This window comes from Periophthalmus magnuspinnatus, chromosome 9 (genome assembly GCF_009829125.3).
Source record: "Periophthalmus magnuspinnatus isolate fPerMag1 chromosome 9, fPerMag1.2.pri, whole genome shotgun sequence".
NCBI classification, from domain to species: Eukaryota; Metazoa; Chordata; class Actinopteri; order Gobiiformes; family Gobiidae; genus Periophthalmus; species Periophthalmus magnuspinnatus.
Window position 1 is genome coordinate 27,330,449 of NC_047134.1, and position 20,679 is coordinate 27,351,127.

The 20,679-nt window shown below is 39.7% G+C and overlaps 2 protein-coding genes across 2 annotated transcripts in view; both read left to right on the forward strand.

Annotated features, from left to right (window-relative positions):
• The window catches only part of hnrnpk (heterogeneous nuclear ribonucleoprotein K), a 222,739-nt gene that overhangs the window by 123,995 nt on the left and 78,065 nt on the right, over nt 1-20,679 (forward strand). The window lies entirely within an intron of this gene.
• LOC117376179 (solute carrier family 28 member 3-like) lies at nt 386-19,170 on the forward strand. The gene is given in 13 exon segments (XM_033972586.1): nt 386-536; nt 9,040-9,241; nt 10,769-10,913; nt 11,371-11,484; nt 13,783-13,860; nt 14,346-14,362; nt 14,364-14,418; nt 15,480-15,520; nt 15,522-15,558; nt 16,464-16,661; nt 17,194-17,275; nt 17,982-18,080; nt 19,019-19,170. Coding segments are annotated over 13 exon segments (1,371 nt in total).

Here is a 20,679-nt window from a genome sequence, read left to right on the forward strand (position 1 = left end):
CAAAACACAGCTCCAGGAATATTTGTGATGAGGATTACACCATAGATCAGAAAATAGCGTAATATGGGCTCTTTTGTACAGCCAATCTCCACCACTTTTCCCATTTCGGACAAACAGACTCCTGGCTTGTGGTTGCTCAGTTTTTCCCCCAAAATCTCAGCTCTCCGATCAGGCTAGAAGCGGTGTTCCAGCTCCACTTCTCTCACAAGAACCGGAGAGAGCATAAGAAAACATGTCCGCTGCCAACCCACTTCAGAACTCACTCAGAGGGACTTCCGGGAACGTTCTGTAAGCCCTCACTGTTCGCACACATCCGTTATTAGCCGTCTTTGTCCCACCCTCTCCCTATCTCCTTTTCAAAACTCGCTTTTTCCCTCTCCATAAGATGTCCTCCTCATATGCAAATGCGCTCAACTTGAAACCAATTAGGCAGGATTCAAAGAGAAGCCATTATTGGACCAGACCCCCTGACTCTCCAAACGGGATGAATGTCTGCACGCTCGAACGCTCCCGTCCCATGATCCTACCTCTCACCAGTAAACACGTCTTATCTGAGCTTAATTAAAACCTGCTAATTGTTTGCATTCAAATTTGATGATGTCATCATTTCAGATGGAGGGGAGGGGCGTATGTAACTCTATGGGAAATTTGCGTTTTGTGAAGGAAATATCCAAACTTATGATCCACAAATTGTAACGTTTTAAAGGTGCTGTACCTGCTCTTAATAAAAATGGTTCAAAGTTATCCCTCATTTACCTTATACATTCCGAGCATCCTAATTATTCCCCGTGATGAGTTTATAAGCGTTTTCCACAGCTTTCAGAGAGTAAAGCTAACAACAACTAGCATGCTAACGTGCACTTCCTGATTATCGGACAGAAAAACGCTTAATAATTAGATGCGGACAGCACACAGCGGACTTATTTTGACCTCACAAGCTGCGTATACAGTACATCTGCACTGGTATGAGACACATTTTCCTCAAATACGCGGAGTCTCTTTGGAATATTCCCTGGAATGTTGATGCAGTTATGTGGGTGTTTACTTCTTCAAAATACCTTGAAAAACATGCGTTGCTGTGAATGGGATCGCCTCTCCACAAAGTTTATAAGCTCTTTTCACAGCTTTCAGAGAGTAAAGTAACAACAACTAACATGCTAACGTGTACTTACTGATTTAGATGCAGACAGTACACAGTGGATTTATTTTGACCTCAAGAGCTGCTTATTTCATATATCTGTACTTGGGTAGAACATATTTTGCTCAAAAAAAAATCAAAAATCTCGTATTTGCTTATTCAATTATGTGGCTTTTTACTTCTCCAAAACACCTTGAAACACTTGCATTCTTACTGTGAATTGGATCACTTTTCCCCACAGATCTGACTGGTAACTCAGCCTTGTCGTCATAGAGAAAGCTACCTTTAATGCCATACTCCGGAGAATACCAGGTAAAGGCAATAACATCCTGGGAGACAACCTGAAAAGTTGCACAGTCCACCTTTAAAAAAAACCCTCTGAACAGTCCATTACTTCTGTTCTGCAGGTGCTCCCCCTCCTGGCCGGCTGTGGTTACGTAAATACCCGCGTTGTGGGGGATGACGTCAGCAGAGTATTTATGTTTGATGACTGAGCGCCAATCACGTGCAGCCTGCGTTTCCATGGAGACGAGGGCTGGCATAGCTCCCAGCCTGGCCAATTATGTGCGCATCTACTATCTGCGCCCATTTATGTGCAAAAAAACTGGCACCAGCAATGTTTTTATACAACTGTTTATCTTTTAATTTTGCATTAACTACTTTTGTATAATTGATTTATTCGATTACTATTTGTATCTATTATTAGTAGCAGTAGCAGTGGTAACAGCAGCAGTAGCAGTAGTACTAGTAGTAGTAGTAGTAGTAGTAGTAGTAGTAGTAGTGGTAGTGGTAGTGGTAGTAGTAGTAGTCGTAGTAGTTGGTGTTGTAATGATAGTAGTAGTAGTAGTGGTGGTAATAGTAATGATAATAGTAATAGTAGTAGTAGCAGTAGTAGTAATAATACTAGCAGTAACAGTAGTAGTAGTAGTAATAGTAGTAATAGTAGTAGCAGTAGTAGTAATAATACTAGCAGTAACAGTAGTAGTAGTAGTAGTAGTAATAGTAGTAGTAATGGTAGCAGTAGTAGTAGTAGTAATACTAATAATAGCAGTAGTAGTAGTAGTAGTAGTAGTAGTAGTAGTAGTAGTAGTAGTAATGATAGTAGCAGTAGTAGTAGTACAAGTGGTAGTAGTAGTGGTAGTAGTTATGGTAGCATTAGTGACAGTAATATAGATGCGGCGGCAGCAGTAGTAGTAATAGTAGTAGTAGCAGTAGTAGTAGTAGTAGTAGTAGTAGTAGTAGTTGTTGTTGTTGTTGTATTTTGGCATTGTTGTTTTATTAAGTACTAGTAAAAGTAGCAGTAGTAATAGCAGTTGTAATAATAATAGTCATATTGGTAGCATTTACTAGTAGTATTTATGTTTTATTTAGTACTAGTAGTATAGTAGTAGTAGTCGTAGTAGTAGTAATAGTAGCAGTAGCAGAAGTAGTAGTTGCATTTTAGTATTATCATTTTATTTTATTTAGTCATTCATCTTCGTTTTTGTTCTTTCTTTTGTTTTAGTTTTATTTTTTATCATCAATTACTGCCCAATCATGGCTCGTTATTCCGTCCTGCCTAATTGTTTTCAAGTTGAGCTCATTTGCATATGCGGAGGACATCTGATTGAGACGGGAAAACGCAGTGACAAAGCACGTTTAGAAAAGTGGATGGAGAGGCTAGGACAAAAACACGCTGAAAGGAGGGATGAAAGTGCTAATGAATCCAGAATGTTATGAATGTTATGAATACTTGGGTACTTTTTTAAAATTATGCAGTCAATTTGGGTCTGTCTCAAGCCGTGTTCTCCATTATAAAAGATGCGGACAATTTGGGTATGAAAAGTGTCATGTGGCTTCATCTAGTAGTTGTAGGTATGTAGTTTTTAGTGAAAGTGCAGCTGAATTTGATAACAGTCATGATTTTATATAGCAAGGTGGGTTAAGCGTCTTGCCCAAGGACACAACAAGCATTTATCGCATTTATCTGTGGAAGATGGAATCGCACCGCCAACCTGTGGGTCTGTGGATCTAAGTGCTTTACCAATGATGTTCATGTTCAGAGTGGGATTGGAATCGTAAACCTTCGGATGAGTGGACAAACACTCTACCAACTGAGTCACTATCGGTGTATCACTGATAGTAGTTTCATCATAATGACATTTGGTATTTCTTACTTTGTACTGGAGTAATATCATTTTGAAGTAACAGTAGGTTTCTCTTATTGGCTAAGTACTTCTGATCAGAATCCTGGCTCAAGATCTAAAGAGACACTGGTGAAGGAATGGGTCAAATGCACAGTACAATATGAGTGCGTACATTTATCTGAAGTTCTGCAAAATAGTTTTTTCAGAGCTTTTAATCATGTTATAGTTGTTTCCTCTCACCATTTACTCACCTGATGTTGTTTTTGGAGTGATTCGTGGACGTTTGAGCAATTTTTTATCACTTATTTTTAAGACGCCATATTGCCGATCAACGTTTTCACACTGGTACACACCCACTTTGACGTACTTATTCTTATTTTGTTCTCCAATTTTATTTTCTTAATTAGTGATACACGTAGGATTTGGTAGCACTCCATAACCATTTTGGTACAAATGAAAAAATAAATAAATAAAACGCTACTTATCACCTAGTGTGATCTGCAGCTATTCATCGATGGGGTCGACAGCTACGCGACTCTTTGTTGTGATGACGTTTACAGTGATGCCAGCTCCTATTGGGCACCACAGTTTCCTAAAGCGGAAGTCAGCACACTTGGTCTTTTATTACATCATTTTAGAGAAATATTGCGATTTAAAATGTGCAAATTACAACCTAATGATCCACAGGTGTCATAGATTACTATATATTTCTGCTTTAAATAATGAAAATAGCTGCATGTTGTTTTCAAAAAGACGCACAGTGCCAATCACGCATGTCGTAATGTAACAGCCAAAATACATGTTTACTCAGGATGGGTGATGTTAATTCAATATTTATGAAAAGTCCAACCATTAATAACATTTATGAAACAATATTTTTTTTTGAAGAGCTAGTTCATTTTAAACGGTTTGCAGTGGTCCAAAGTTATTCCTCACTTACATTACGCATTCCAAGCATCCTAACTATTCACCGTGACGAGTTTATAAGCTGTTTCCGTACCGTTCAGAGAGTAAAACTAACAACAACTAGCATGCTAACGTGCACTTCCTGATTATCGGACAGAAAAACGCTTTATAATTAGATGCGGACAGCACACAGCGGACTTATTTTGACCTCACGAGCTGCTTATACAGTATATCTGCGCTGGTATGAGACACATTTTACTCCCAATACATTTTACTTCGTCAAAATACCTTGAAAAACATGATGCTGTGAACGGGAACGCCTCTCCACAGAGCTGACTTGGAACATGTTTACTCAGTATGGACAATGTTAGTTAAGTATCTATGAAAAATCTAAGTATTACATTTATTTAACATTTTCTTGTATTTGTTTAGTCTCTTCTCTAAAGCTAAACGCAGTCCACCACCTCCACACAGCTCCAGCCCCGGTCCAGACCTCTTTGTCAGTCCTGTCTTTGTGCTTGTCCCTTTCAGAGCAGCGCTTTCTTCCGCTCAGTGGGACCACAGAGAGACCAGACCGGACTTGGACCAGACCCAGACCTGGACCAGACCCAGAGCTAGACCCGGCCTCTGGCTCTGATTGGCCACGCTGCACCGAGCCCACAGAGCCACGCTTGGACTACAAAACATGACACAAACACCACAAAAACCCACAGAAGAGGATTGAGAATGAAAAGGACGATAACAACTGCATTTAAATGAGAAGAAAAGAAACATAGCTATGGCACAATTTTCTACCTGGAGTCTGTTGTTGTTGTTGGTGTTGTTGTTATAAGTAGCAGTAGTAATAGCAGTAGTAGCAGTGGTAATACTACTATGCAACATGGACAAAGAATCATTTAAACTGTAAAACAAATAAACTATGTCAAAACTCAACAAAACAGATGCAGATGCTTTGTCTGGCCAAGTTATAGGTCAGACCTGTGGAGAGGTGAGCCAGCTTACAGTAAGAATGTATATTTTTCTAAGTACTGTACACATTTTTTTGTATTAAAACGCAATAAATAGTGCAAGTTGGATGTAAGCTGCACATATGACAGAAGGTTGAGTTTGTTGTTGAAGTGGAAAAATATATCGTGAGGACTTTTATTACATTTGAACCTTGTTATAACAGCTTTCCTCATAATGAAATTACTCAAAGTTGTATTTTGAGTGATCCATATAGATTCCAGAAACTACTATTACTACTACTCCTACTCCTGCTACTACTGCTAAGTGAGTACCCTTTAAAGTGTCACTCCTAAATCCCTCTGTCGTCGTGTTTCTTCCGTCAGATCCACTTCACTTTTGACTGACAGGCGAGACGGGAAGTAAGGGGGAGGGGCTTATAAAGACATTTGTGCTTCTCTGTGCACAAATGAACATTCTCCATGAGCTCCCAGAATGCCACTCCCCCACTTCACTCGTCTTAAAGGGGACAGGCTAAATCCCCTGCTTCAGCTTAACAAAATATAATGCTGTCAATCAAAAATATATACTCATTTTTTCACTTTAGACTTTGTTTGACTTCACTTTCATATATCAAGGACACTGCTTTAGCCACAGGGTGAGGAGCTCGGGGTGGAGTCGCTGCTCCTCCACGTGGAGAGGAGCCAGGTTTGTGGAGAGGAGCCTCCTGGACGTGTCCCTGGAGAGGTGCTCCAGAGAAGTCCCACGGGGAGGAGGTTCTGCAGAAGATCCAGGTGGGGCTACATCTCTCAGCTGGTCTGGAATAAAGCAGAAGAGACAGAAGATGGATGGAATCTGGGACCAGAATCCATCATGTAAACATTTGGTGGATGTGCTCCAACATGATCAGATTTGGGAAAACTCCAGTGTCGCGTTTCTACTGCAGAGTTTGGACCAAATACAAATGAACTCTGATAGACGAGAGCGCCAAAAGAGAGTGGAGGGAGAGACCTGCACCTGTCACATAAACAAGATGATGACAACTTAACCGGGACAGGAGAAGAGAGAGAGGGAGCAAGAGAGGGAGCAAGAGAGAAAGAGACAGAGGAGAATAAGGAGAAGGAGTATAAGAGAGAGAAGGAGGAGATGAAGTGCAAGAGAAAGAGAGAAAGGAGGGACTGCAAGAGAGAAATAGAAATAGAGAGGGAAGACCAGACTTTGAGCTCTAGTCTTGGTCAGGACCTTATCTGGAGGACACTTCTGTAGTTCATTTTGCAGTGCACACTTGTGTCTTTGTCTTTCCTTATGAATGTGTCGTTAGAGAGTTGGAGAAATATCAGATTTAGAGCCACATGTGAAATTGGAAGTACAGTACATCTTCTGCTTCTGCTACATCTGCTTTCATGTTTAATTATTTTCTTTTGTAAATCAGTGACTAGCACACACTGGAACTTATATTATAGACTGTATTAGAACATATTTAAAAATACTTTTGTTGTAAATACATTTCATTCTGGGTCGTGCTTGTAGTTTCTAAAGGAGTCAAATGATTTTTCCCTCACTTCACCTCTGCCTCATTTTAAAATGTGATGTTTTGCTCTCCCCTAGTGGCTCCTGTTGTTATTACACCAGGTTTTGTGTTAATATTACCAAGTCAATACATGAGTCTCAGTCCTAAAATTGACATTGTTTAAACCTAAAAGGACTAAGGCTCTGGACACACAGGCTTATGATGATGTCATACTCCCAAATGAGAGACAAGGGACAGTTTTCCCAGTAGCTGAAGTACTCAATTTTGTTACTTCAGTAAAAGTACATATACAGAGACAAAAAGTTACTCAAGTAAGAATTAAAGTATCAAAGTAGGCATGAAAATTATCTAAGTATTTAAGTACCTGTTTAAAAATGTACTTATGTATTTTACGTGTTCATTTTTGTGTGTTAAATGTAGTGATATTGATTAAAAACCAATACATATTTTGGTCAACAGTGGCAATATGAATCATATTTTTTTCATATGAATTTTGTGTATTTTTATTTTAGTCTGGTCAAAGCCGAAGCTTTAACTCAAAAACTTTAGTCAGGATGTTACAATGAACATGGTAAAATTAATCCCTCAAATCATATTAAAATACTTTTTCTTGTCAATCCAGTTTAAGCATGTAGTAGAGTAGTACAGATATGTGCTTTCAAATATAGTGAAGTAAGAGTAAAGTACTCACTGTAAAATGCAAAGTAATGTACAACTTCTACTTAATTACCTTCCAACATCAAAATGACATCACTGTGACAAAGGCTGTGTCCCAAATGCACCGTTCGAACGTTGCATTTAAGGGCTTAGGTAACTTCCTCTGAGATAAGTGCTGTCTCATTTCAATGCACCCGACGAATGTGGCCAAAAATTTGTCCTACGTTTTCATGGAGAACAATCGCATCCAAAGCGTGCATCCGAGCACACTTTGCGCACTGCTATAACCTCATGCATTGCGCCTACACAAAAAAGAGACACAACTCCAGGTCTGTTTTTGAGCTGGTAACAACATTATAATACAGATTAAAGCTCACAATAGTCCATTTTGTGTAATATTGGACCTTTAAATAAAGTAGACGCAAATCACTCGACAATCACTCTATACTAGCTTTATCAAAACTAGTATAAGAACAAATAGTAATTATAGTTTTGTATTGAAAATCACATTCTATTGTTAAAGGGCCTCATCATTACTATCACTGTGGTATAGAAATCAGAATTGAGTATTCAGCCAATTCCTTGTTTTTGATCACATCAGTGAGACAGATTACTACCATTGTGTATTGCTATTTAAAACGAGATACTTTCATCAATGTTTCAAATCAAAGCGAACTTCACTCATAAGGTTCAGAGCAGAGAGGGTCAGGAACAGTGGTGGAAAGTAATGCAGAGTAATATAAAGTAATGTAAAGTAAAAGTAGTATTGTATTTATGTTTGAAAAAAAAGGGGGAAAAAAGGTATCACTACCTGTTCCCTTTCTCCTCTCCTCTCTCCTCACCTCTGTCCTCACCTCTGTCCTCCTTCTTTCCTCTTCCCTTTCTCCTCTCCTCACCTGTTCCCCCTCTCTCCCTATCTCACCTGTTCTCAATCTCCTCTCCTCACCTCTCTCCTCTCAGCTGTTCCCTCTCTCCTCTCCTCTCTCCTTCCTCTCTCTCACTGTTCCCTCTCTCCTCCTTCTCTCACTGTTCCCTCTCTCCTCTCACTGTTCCCTCTCTCCTCACCTCTCTCCCTCTCTCACTGTTCCCTCTCTCCTCTCACTGTTCCCTCTCTCCTCTCACTGTTCCCTCTCTCCTCTCACTGTTCCCTCTCTCCTCACCTCTCTCCCTCTCTCACTGTTCCCTCTCTCCTCACAGTTTCCTGGAGTTACAGTTGGCCTCTTTGTGCTCCTGGCTCTCTCTTCACTCAGAGCAGATTGGTTCGTTGGTCAAACTGCTTTTTGCTGCAGGTTTGTGTCTTATTTGTCCAAGGACCAGTTTAAATGTCACTCCACAAACTCGTGTCTGACTGAAACAAAAGCTCTGTGATCTGCTGCTTCAGCCGCACGGACAAAACACTTTCAAATGTGTTCACAACTGCACTTTAATTCAACAGCATCCAGCAACTTCACTGTTAGCGTCACTACTTCCTGCCCAGTTGTATCTCTGTGAGGTTTTTGCTAAAGTGAATAAATATTTAACGATCAGGCGGTGGACAACCTGCAACCTGAGTATTTTGAGTAATCAAGTATAAAGTTAAGGTCAGAAATAACGGATATGTGAGTATTTTCTGAGCACCCAAGCCTCAAATGCAGTTCAGGGATTATTCAACCATGCAGAAATTATTTGAAACACAACTTTGAGTCAGTTAATAATGAACAAACTACTAACAAATTACACAGTATGTCCGTTTGCAGGATATGTGGCTCTCGTGGTAGCTGCCTGTGTCCTGAACTTCCAGAGGGCGTCCATGCTGCTGGTCCTGTCCGTTGTAGGATTTCTGTGCTGGGCTTGGGACCGTGTCTACGCCTGGCTCCTCCAACGCTCCGGTCCTCTGCGTCTCACGGACAAACTCAAGATCGAGAGGAATAAGAGGATTTGGATCAGACGCTACTCCATGTACACAGATACTAATCGATTCTAAAAGTAATACTAAAAACTAGATACTCATTTCAATATATCGATACTGAAACAATTACATTCACAGGACAGAAATGAGCCTTTAGAATGATCTTGAGCTGTATCAGAACAAGTATAAGACACACAGACTACACGCCCCTGGACCACTATGGAACCTGCCTGGACGACTGCGCGATTATTACATAAAAGAAAGTACCAGTGTTTATCATTGAAAATCACATTACTGTTGTCTGAAGAAAGTATTTTTTATTATCGTCGTGGTATTGGATATTAACATGAAGAATGGATTACTGTAAAGCCACCAAAAGTAGTCTGTGTAATCCCTTAGTTGTTTGGGTGTGATCCATATTACAAGAAAAAGTCAAATCTGTCAACTGGAGAAAAAGTTGTAGGAGTGAAGACTTTCCACTGCTCATCCAAGCCGCTACTTCATGTCTGGTCAGATTACTGGTGGACACTGCCTTATATCTATCTAAACTCGTATTGTTTACAGTTTTTTCTTTCTTGGCCTGGTCTACTGAACCGAAAATGTGAACTGTGCCTGAGTCATATTTTGCAGAATCATTCAGGCTCCCTAATGGGTGCCCTCACACCTATTAACATACTGGCTAGCGCTATTGTTTTCCTTGTTTAGATTTACGTCTGAGTTATAAATAGGAGAAATCTGTGTAATCCCTTAGTCGTCCAGGTCTGATCCATATCGAAGAGAAATAAAATCTGTAAACTGGAGAAAACGTTGTAAGAGTGAAGACGTTTTTCTGCTCATTCAAGCTGCTTCTTCAGTTCAGTTAAAAACAATAGGGTTTTTCAGTGTAGCTAGCTTCTCCCTTCAGATAGATATAAGGCAGTGTCCACTAATAATCTCACCAAAACTGGAGAAGCGGTTTAGATGAGCTGCGAAACGTCTTCACTTTCAAAAGATTTTCTCCAGTTGACAGAATTTATTTCTCTTTTAGTATTTATAAATAGGAGATAAATTATGTCTAAGGCCCCCATTCCTGTTCAAAGGATATTCTTTCCTAACAAAAAATGCCTCTTTAACTCCCCTCTCAAACCATTTCTTTTCTCTGGCTAAGATCGGTACCTCACTATCTTCAAAGCGGTGGTTAGTGTGTTTGAGATGGAGATGTACGGCAGATTGTGGTCCCGAGTTGCTCTTACGACGGCATTGGCACATTCTCTTATGCAGAGTTTAGTTTCTGTTTAGTTTCTCCAACGCACCGCTCACTGCACTCTTCACTACACCGAATGAAGTAAACCACATTGCTTTGTTTGTGGCTCGGGGTTTTGTCCTTTGCTTTAAGACAGAAACTGATTCATCCAAAGGGCAAAAGTTGTGGAGATGTTATTACTTTGCCCAGAATGTTACATAGCATAGCATTAAGTGTCCCTATCTTGCATTTATTCAATTATAGGTGTTTTATTACTGTGAAATACCTTGAAAAACAGATTCCCAGTGGAACTTTCCAGGTTACATGAGTCCATAATGTCTGTGTTTGTGTACAGGGTTATCTTGGGCCTCCTGCCTTTGCCTGTGCTGGTACTTGTGGGTCTGAATACTGCCCGATATGGACGTGGAGCCCTCATCTCCTTCTTTGGACTTCTGCTGCTCATATTTACAATGATGGTTTTCTCAAAGCACACATTCAGAGTGAGTCCTGCCTATACAACAAGTACAAGTACTGCGGGGAAGGTTGAAGTAGTTGGGCCATGAGAAGCACTGTGGAGAAGTAGGGCTGTCACAACAACAGATTTGAAGTACAATATAGTGCTGCAAAAAAAAACAAAAAAACCCCGATAACGTTGAAAGTACTTCATACCAAAAATGCAATAACCCTGAAGGATTATATCAGTGAAGCATATTTTAAAAGATGCGACCAGCTGTACAGAAATAACACAATTAATCACACAGTTTTAAAATGGTACTACAATCACAACTGAACCTGTCAAATGTTTAAATCAGTATTTGAATTATTAACAGTAAAAGATATATTTGATTTGAACATGTTTACCTCATAGCTGGGGACACAGATAGGTCATGTTTGTGTAATCTGAAATGATCCTAAGTACTATCGCCCTTAATCTGAAGAGGTTTGTGTGTTTTGCAGTGGCCGTGGAAAACCATCATCTCTGGAGTGTGTCTGTAGTTTTATTTTGCTCTGCTGGTCACAGGGACGACGGCTGGGAAGAGTGTGCTAAAAGCTGTTGGGGATAAAGTGGAGGTACAGTGGGACCAGGACTAGAGCAGAACTAAACCGGGACTAAACCAAAGCCAAACCAGGACTAAGACTAAACCAAAACTAAATCAGGACTAAATCAGGACTAAACCAGGACTAAGACTAAACCAGGACTAAAACAAGACTAAATCAGGACTAAATCAGGACTAAATCAGGACTAAATCAGGACTAAACCAGGACTAAATCAGGACTAAACCAGGACTAAGACTAAACCAAAACTAAACCAGGACTAAACCAAGACTAAATCAGGACTAAATCAGGACTAAACCAGGACTAAGACTAAACCAAAACTAAACCAGGACTAAACCAAGACTAAATCAGGACTAAATCAGGACTAAACCAGGACTAAGACTAAACCAAAACTAAACCAGGACTAAATCAGGACTAAACCAAGACTAAACCAGGACTAAAACTAAAACAAAACTAAATCACGACTAAACCAAGACTAAACCAGGACCAAAACTAAACCAGGACTAAACCAAGACTAAACCAAGACTAAACTAAATCAGGATTAAACCAAGACTAAACCAGGACTAAGACTAAACCAGGACTAAACCAAAACTAAACCAGGACTAAGACTAAACCAAAACTAAATCAGGACTAAAGCAGGACTAAAACTAAACCAGGACTAAACCAAGACTAAACCAAGATTAAACCAGAACTAAACAAAGACTAAACCAAAACTAAACCAAGACTAAATCAAGACTAAATCAGCATTAAAACTAAACCAGAACTTACTAGTATTAAACCAAAACTATAATAAAATAATCACCCAATCTGCAACTCTCTCACCCACTCGTTTGCCCCTTTAAAAACTCTCTCTCACTCTTTAAACGCTGTCTGCTCAGTTTAAGAACTTTCCCATTACTTTACAAAAAACTTTCCTGTCACTTCTCAAATACTTTCCTGTCACTTTACTATGTCTAATAAAAGTCCATCAGTCCATGTTTCTTTTGTCATTATAAAATTACCATTAAAGGAGAAGAGTGCAGAATAAAAACCTTTCAGTCGTCTGCACAGCTAAACAGAACCGTTTTGAGCCTGGATTTAAACATTATCAAAGTAGAGGCCTGTCTCACATCTTCATGAAGACTGTTCCAAGTTTTAGTTGCATAAAACTGAAACGCTGATTCTCCATGTTTAGTCCTGACTCTGGGCACCAGCAGGAGGCCGGTCCCTGAAGTCCTCAAATTGCGAGATGGTTCATATGGCTCTAACATGTCGGAGATATACTTTGGACCTAGGCCATGGAGAGACTTATACACAAGCAGAGCTGCTTTAAAGTCTATTCTTTGAGCTACAGGAGCCAGTGCAGGAAACCAAGACTAAACCCGTACTAAGGATAAACCCGAGACTAAACTAGGACACAACCAGTCTTAAAACTAAACCAGGACTTACTAGTTATTAAACCAAAACTAACCCAGGACTAGACCAGAACTAGACCGGGACTAGACCCAGACTAAATCAGGACTAAATCAAGACTAAGCCAGTACTAAGACTAAACTAAGACCCAACCAGGATTCAACCACTACTAAGACTAAACCAGTATTAAAACTAAACCAGGACTTACTAGTAAACCAAAACTAAAATAGGACTCAGCCAGTAATAAGGCCAAACCAGGACTAAACCAAGACTCAACCAGCTCTAAACCAATACTAAGTACTGAGTAGAATTATTCAAAATTGTGAATGTTACGGCTACATCAAAACTAAACCAGTACTAGATCAGGAAAACATAGCAAAAATGAAAACAAACTAGATTAGCACTAAACCAATTATCTCACTAGAACTTAACTAGGACTGAACCAAGCACTACCTAGAACTAAACCCCCTCTAGACCACAAGTTAGGACTAAACCTAAACAAACCAGCTGACCAAGACTAAACCAGGACTGAATATGCCAAGACACCATTTTTATTTATAAAGTATTACAGGTTTTTATATTCATAGCATTAAATTAATTATTTAATTTTATTTTATTGTGATTCAGTTATAATGTAGCTGCATCACCAAGACAACAGGTTTAGGGTCAGCAGCCAATCAGAACGCAGTACTGGGTCAGGTATGTTTAACCCTAGAGTGACCAGTGGTTTTCCTTGTGCACATGTGGGTTTTATCACATATTTTTATATTTATATCATTCAGTTATTTGTATTTTATTTTATTTGCGTTCAGCTATTAAGCAAAGTTAGTTTTCGGGATATTATATTTTTATTTTAGCATGTTTTTTTTTCGTGTTTTTGTCCCATTTGTATTCCCATGGTTGCTTGTTGTGTCTTCACAGATCTTCATGTCCTTCTCAAACAAAGGAGCAGAGTTTGTTTTTGGGCCTAACTATGAGGATCACATGTTTGCCTTTAAGGTTGTATTGCATTGTAGATTTCCTGTGGTTTGAACTGAGCTGGGAAACAGAACTCGGAATTCTGTGGTGAAATTTGCTGTTTAATTGTCAGATTACAGATTTGTTGACCTGGTTTATGGTTAATATCGTTGTAATTACTGGGTCTATCCAAGTGAGACAAAAAAGACACTAAGTTGAATGTCTTCTCTGTCAAAATAAACAAAAGTGAAATTATCTTTTGAAAATAGCTTCAGAAAGAGATTAATATGAGTTTGTGAAGCCAATCCTTAACAAATAAGACTCAACATTTGAAGATCCTACATTTGGATATTTTGTTTTAGACCAGTGCCCTCCATCTGAAAGTATAACATCATCAAATCCTAGTACATGAGTGCCACCTACTGTCGAAATCATGATTTACAGCATCAGAATAAGATCAGCCTTTATATGAACAATAATGGTTTATTTTATCTCAGGAGAACTGTCCCCTCTCGGCTTCTTCTAAGGTGATGCCCATCCTGGTGCACAGTCATCTCCATTCTTCAGCATCTGGGATTTCTGTCCTGGCTCATCCATCATGTAACTTTTCTGGTAGAAGGACCAAATGAGTCTGAGGTTTGTTTCCATTGCGATGTAGTTGCTTTGTCTGGAATGTTCTACAGTATCACAATAAACTTCAATCTGCATTTATGTTTATATTGCTTAGGAATACCTTAAAAAACATGCATTCTTAGCATAGACTGTATATATAAGAGGTGAGTATGGGCGCGCTTCCGGCTCCATCTACTCTACTTCCAATTTACTTTCTATTGAACAAATGTCACCCCTCTTTTTGTAACTGCTGCAGTGAGCCTCATCACTTTGGTCTTAAAATGTATGTATTAACCCACTCTACATCATTTCTTTATTTATTTATTTTTTTGCTATTGTGTCTATAACTCTAGATATTAATAACAGACAAATCCAAAATGTCTTTCTTTCTCGCATTAGCAACAGGTTTGATGGACAGCGTTGCTATGCTGTCAGTCATAGGGCGTTACCTTCAACAGCCTCTCTCCGGATTGGCTCTTTGGTTGCTATGATACCTGCAGTCGGAATTCCAAATATGGAACTTCAAATTCGCCCCTATAACTGCCTTGATGAGCTTCATTTGATAGAGCCAAACACTATGGGTGATGTCACACTCACTTAGTCCACTTCTTAATACAGTCTGTGATTTTTACTGTGAGCGGAGTTGCCTCTCCACAGATCTGACCTGTCACTTGACCACACGGGGTCACCTGCCATAGTCTCTGCGGAGAGAGGCAACTATAATGTCATACAGTGGGACACTCTATGCAAGGCGCTCACATCTCCATGGAGACAAGCAATTGACAGACCCTATACAATGATTTTAAACGGTCACAAAAATGACATATTTTTTTTCACGATGAACAATAAACACAATACAAAAGCAATTTGTTAAAAAAAACAAAAACAACATGGAAGAGTCATCATCAGCTAAAGTCCATTGTTCGTGGAAAAAAACGTAGCTGCATCGCCAAGGCAACAAGTGGTTTAGGGTGAGCAGCCAATCAGAAGGCAGTACTGGGTCAGGTATGTTTAACCCTAGAATGAAAAGTGGTTTTCCTTGTGCACAGATTTGTTTTATAATGCAGCACGCTATGGGGACCTCTCCTGTAGTCGTTGGCCTCAGCCGGGAACATATTTCTAGGACAGGTATAATATAAGACTGTGTAAAAAAAACTGTTTGAGGCAATTTAGTTTTTGTCAAGATTTAGTCAACTACGTCTTTTTAGCATTATTCTAGTCTCAGTCAATGGAAATGTCATGCTAATTTATTTGATTACATCCATTTTAGTTTCATTCAACCAGAGAATATTGAAGAGACGTTTTCAAAAGTAGTCATCTTTGAAATCAAAATGTTTCAGCTCTAATTCAGAACTCATTTTCCAGTTGATGCTACTGGTCTGAGAAAATACTCAACACTCAAGCCAGTACCATCAAATTGAAACATTTTGAAACAACTAAAATTATATATTTTGACTGACGCTGAGTCTGACTGACGCTAAGTTTGTTTATGTTCTGGTTTGGGGCTCTGGCTCTGGGATTGTAAAGTGGAAAATGATCTAGTCTTTTATTTTTTATTTTATTCTACAAACACATCTGCTTTTAGTCATTGTTCCAGTCGTCAAAAATGTATGCAATTTCGTCATAGCTTTCGGCATTACAGTTATGTTTTATTTATTTTAATTTAGTGTTCACCGGCCAAAGATAATATAGATGAATTACGACAAAAAATATTATAAGCGACAAAAACATTAAGAATTCTCTGTCTGCTCTCTGTGTCCTCTCTGTGTCCTCTCTGTCTCCTCTCTGTGTTCTCTATGTGTCCTCTTTCTGTGTCCTCTTTCTGTGTCCTCTATGTATCCTCTTTCTGTGTCCTCTGTGTATCCTCTCTCTGTGTCCTCTCTGTGTCCTCTCTCTGTGTCCTCTGTGTATCCTCTCTCTGTGTCCTCTCTGTGTCCTCTCTCTGTGTCCTCTGTGTATCCTCTCTCTGTGTCCTCTCTGTGTTCTCTCTCTGTCCTCTCTGTGCCCTCTCTGTCTCCTCTCTGCGTCCTCAGCTCATCTGCTCGTACGTCTTCATGCCTCTGTCCTTTACGATGGGCGTCTCGTGGGAGGACAGCTTCAACGTGGCAAATCTCATTGGAACAAAGACTTTTGTCAATGAGTTCGTGGCCTATCAGAAACTGACCGTGTTCATCCAGAAACGCAAAGCTGGAGGACCCGAATATGTGGACCACGTCAAACAATATCTGTCTGTGAGTTAAGCTCTTTGCCCTGGACCTGAAGGAGACGTATGAGGCTACGACTAGGGCTGCAATATTAATCACAATCAAATCAAAATCATAATTTGAACAGGCGCGATTGGCAAACCGTAAAGGCTGCAGTTTTTGAAGTACTATAATGTCCTTCACAAACAACAAAATCATCTGGTTCTGCTAACCCTGAAGTTTAGATCTGTTTTGAAATGTGATTCTTGGATTAGTTTGTCAGTTCAATCCTCAGTCTTTTTAGCAATTCTTCTGGATGTGTTTAAAATGTGAACTTTAGACAGAATTCTCTCGTTAAAACAAAAATTCTATTGCATTTCTTCTAAATCACAGGGTGGATTTTTTTATTCTTTTAAGATTTTGGTTATATTTTAATTATTGTGATGAGGTAACAACATTCCAACAAGGCTTAAAGCTCACAAGAGTCAATTTTGCTCTGATCTGGCTCTTAGAAAATGGTGATATTGTTTTTTGACATATCTCCCCCTTAAACCATTATCTTTACATTACCTGTGTGTAGGAGCGCTCAGAAATCATCGCGACCTATGCCCTCTGTGGCTTCTCCAATGTGTCTTCTCTGGGCATGATTCTGGGGAGTATGGGTGAGTACATTTGAGATGTACACTACCTGTCTATAGTCTAACCCTGTATGAGTGAACATATACTGAATGTAAAAAATGAAACAAAAAATAACTTGACTTAACTTGATTTTACTTTCTTTCTTTTTTTTTAAACAACCACCCTTTGCTTTGATCACTGTTTTGGACTCTTGGAATTTCTTTAAGTGAAGTGAAGAGAAAACCATTTCAGGAGACTTCATCAAGACGTTTATTGAGACACTGTCTACAAAGAAAATGATAAATGCTGCCTACAAAGCAAAGGAACAATGCTGTTACAAAGGAAAGGGTCAACACTGTCTATAAAGCAAAGGGTCAGCACTGTCTATAGAGTAAAGGGTTAACACTGTTACAAAACAAGGGTCAAAACTGTCTCTAAAGCAAAGGGTCAACACTGTCTAAAAAGCAAAGGGTCAACACTGTCTACAAAGCCGAGGGTAACCGCAGTCAAAAGGCAAACCTACTCTGAGGAACTTGAATATAAAATGAAATGAAATGAAAATTAATGAAAAAAAAGTTACTTGAGTTTGTTTTTTTGTTTTTTTTAAGTGGAAAGTAATGAACAAAAAGAAAAAAAAAGAACATCAAATGAGAAGGTGTATCCAAAGTTTTGACTGGTAGTGTAAGCCATGATAAGGGTCATATATGTACCGTATGTGGTCCCTGGTTGACCTTGTGTGTCCCTCCTTAGCTGCCATAGTCCCAGAGCGGCAGGCGGACATCTTGAGCTGCGGAGTCAGATCCCTGATCGCCGGCTCTGTGACCTGTTTCATGACTGCGTGTATTGCAGGTGAATCGACTTATTCATGCATTTATTTGCTCATTTATTTATAACTAGCTCTGACCAATGTATTGTTGTGTCCTTGGGCAAGACACTTTACCTTGCTCATGAATTATGTTCTATATTATGGTCCTACAGTATGTTACAGAGAATTTATTCTTGTGAGCTTTAAGCCATGTTATAACATTGTTACCTTATCAAAAACATACCTGAAGTTGTGTTTTATTTTCATTCACACGTCTGTCTATACCTCCAAAGCTCAAAATGCTCTGTTCCACCGTGTGATGTCATGAAGTGGTAGTTTTTTAAGTTAACAGCTCCTTTTACCTTTGTTTAAATAGAGATTGGCCATTCCAGGGCTGAAATCATTCATATGATTCTAGTAAAGGTGTATGGAGTTTAAAAACACAGTGGAGCACTTCCTTTATTACCACATGACATCACAAGGTGGAACAGAGTGTTTTCAGTCTTAATATGCAGAGTTATTGTGTTAAACATGTGTGAATGAAGCAAAACACAACTCCAGACATGTTTGTGATGAGAAAACAACATCATAACGTAAGCGAATTATAGACCCTTTAATGTGGTGTGAGTGATGGTGTGTCAACAGTGGTCTGGTCAAAGGGTCAGTTTATTAAAAATATAACTTGTGCAAATTATATCATAAAATCTAGCATGGGGTTACAACAAAATTCGGAACCACTGCACTAGAGGGTAAGGATGCAGTTCTTTTAGAGAGGAACTAAACACTAAATTCACCCTTTTTGCTGCTATATACAACTGTGTATATGATGTTTTAATTGCATTAGCTACTGTTCCTAGTCTTCTGAGCGCACAGTTTCATATGTTTTAGAGATTTCTGCTCTAAAACACATTCATGTTTAGTGGATGTGGAGTTGGATTTTCATGTTTTCTCACATATATTTTGCTGTGTTAAACTTCCATAGGGATGCTGTATGTTCCAAACCTGCAGTGCTCTGACCTCCTGAGCTCAGCATTCAACAGCTCTGAAGTCCTCAACAGCACCCACCTCCTATCCTGCTGCACCCAACTTCAACAGGTGGCACAGCAGCAGCCAAATCAGCATTCTAGTGTCTAAAACAGCACCCTAGTATCTATAACAGCACCCTAGTATCTATAACAGCACCCTAGTGTATACAACACTACCCACAACACCAACCACAACAGCACTAGTGTTCTTACCAGCATCCTAGTGTCTATAGCAGGGGTGGCGAACACGCGGCTCTCGAGCCGCATGCGGCTCTCTGCCAATAGGAATGCGGCTCTTTGCCTCGTATAATATTTTTTATATATACTGCAGCTCTTTGCATTGTCTCATGTTTTACTAATTTTTTTCTCTCTTAAAACACATTCAAATCCACCAGGGCTTATTAAAACAAATAATAAACAATATATAAAAACTGATTTATCAGCTTTTTTTTACGCTGCGTCTGACACGTGACCGCTCGTCATCTGCGCGGGTTAAGTCTAATGCCGCGAAAATAAGTAAACATTTCATGCACGTGCAGACTCTTACCCTCGAGTCAAAATGGCAAAATGCAAAACTAAACGAAAATATGAGGATGAACATAGCACATTTCTGGAAGAATGGGAGGATGCTTACTTTTTTATTGAACGGAATGGCACATCACTCTGTTTAATCTGCAATACTACAATATCACATTTCAAGGCTTCAAATCTTCAGCGTCATTTTAGCCTCTCCAGGCTCATGGGCAAGGAATTCCCCAAAGGTTCTGAACTATGCAAGCACAAACTGAGCACCTTGAAAAGCCAGGTAAAAAGTCTTAAATGTTTCAGCAATTGAACAAGCATGGAGAATAGGATAATGAAGAGGATAATGGTACATGCAATAAAACAAGATAATATATAAATATCCATCCATCCATTTTCTTCCACTTATCCGGGGCCGGGTCGCGGGGGCAGCAGTCTAAGCAGGGACTCCCAGACTTCCCTCACCCCGGACACGTCCTCCAGCTCCTCCGGTGGGACCCCAAGGCATTCCCAGGCCAGCCCAGAGACATAGCCCCTCCAGCGTGTCCTGGGTCTTCCCCGGGGCCTCCTCCCGGTGGGACATGCCCAGAACACAAGCTATAAATAGCTTAAAATAATTTAAAAAATAAACTAAAAATATTCCATCAGTTTACATTATACAGGCCCTACATGTGTTTCTGAAGTGTGTTCAGTAGTTGTGTGTGTCAGAGAGAGACAGAGATGAAGATAATGAGCAAATGTGTGTGTGTGTGGGGGGGGGGGGGGGGGGGGGGTTGACAGTGTGAGAGAAAGAGAGAGAGGAAGAGATGCCTGTGTGTGTGTGTGTGTGTGTGTGTGTGTGTGTGTGTGTGTGTGTGTGTGTGTGGGTGTGTGTGTGTGTGTGTGTGTGTGTATGTGGGGGGTATCTGACCTCTGGGGTAGGTGCTGTGTTAACTCTGGCTAAGCTGCATTTGATGTGTGTGTTGAGGCTGGACACTTATCTTGAAAAGAACAGAAGTACAAAGCTTGCTGTTGTTTTGTAAGGAGAGGAGTGTTTTAAGGGAAATAATATGGTTGTAATTGTGTGTGTGTGTGTGTGTGGGGGGGGGGGGGGGGG